The sequence below is a fragment of the Piliocolobus tephrosceles genome, chromosome 12, assembly GCF_002776525.5.
Source record: "Piliocolobus tephrosceles isolate RC106 chromosome 12, ASM277652v3, whole genome shotgun sequence".
NCBI lineage: Eukaryota > Metazoa > Chordata > Mammalia > Primates > Cercopithecidae > Piliocolobus > Piliocolobus tephrosceles.
In genome coordinates, this window is record NC_045445.1 from 97,771,113 (window position 1) to 97,771,990 (window position 878).

General features: G+C 55.9%; 1 protein-coding gene across 1 annotated transcript in view; it reads right to left on the minus strand.

The window, feature by feature from the left end:
* Window positions 1-281: 281 nt before the first annotated feature.
* The window catches only part of EZHIP (EZH inhibitory protein), a 1,949-nt gene continuing 1,352 nt past the window's right edge, over window positions 282-878 (minus strand). The window contains exon 3 of the mRNA XM_031936648.1: window positions 282-878. This exon is cut by the window's right edge and continues 34 nt beyond it. Coding sequence (XP_031792508.1) covers window positions 282-878 — 597 coding nt within the window.

Below are 878 nucleotides of genomic sequence, written 5' to 3' on the forward strand. Positions count from 1 at the left end.
ACAACTTATTTTACTAATTAAAACATTTCAAAACAGAAAAGCAACTTGGAAAACAGAAATCTCAGCTCAAGGGCAAAGGCAAACTTTTGAGGAAGAGGGTGGCCCAGAATCAAGGGCCAACAGCAGGTAAGTGCTAGGAGAGGTTTCAAAACTACTCAGAATGTTGGTTAATGGCTGGAACTTTGGGAGACTTCGCAGGTTAACTACAGGGCAAGCAGCCCATTCACAAAGTGGGTAGATGTTGATTCCTTCTCTGGGTCTCAGAGGATGCTCATAGAGGGTCACGGCTCAGGCGGTGTTGCAGGGTGAGCTGTGCTCTCTATTTCTGCCTGCTCTTCTGGAGGGACAGGGCTCAGAGCATAAAACTCAGGCATCAAGGCACGCCTAAGGCTATCAGGGCTAGGAGTGGAGATAGATCTCAGGCCCAGAAACTCAGGGGAAGAGGAAGAGGGGCTTAGGCCAGGAGACCTACTCGGGGAGCAGGAGGAGGAGTTGGAAGCATAGGAGGAGGAGGAGCTCTCATCCCACTGCTGAGGGATGGGAAGGAAGAACCCCCCAGGGGGTGAGGGTGAGGAGGCACGCATACGGACTGCATGCCAAACAGGCGGGAAAGCACGGCTTGGGACCTCAGGATCAGGAGAGCCTGATCGGCTCTGAAAGGCAAGCCTTGGTAAGCCAGCCCCACTGGAAGGATTCTCATCAGCTGGCCCAGACAGAGAGCGGAGGCTGAGAAGGGCTGAACTTCGCTGGGTGGAAGGGCTCCAGAGGCCAGTGCCTGGCGTCGTGCTGGTGCTGCGATGAGCGGGATCTGACCTTGCTGTGCGGCCGCGAAGGGCAGGGCCTGGCGCAGATGTGTGGCCTCGGCGGGCAGGGCCTGG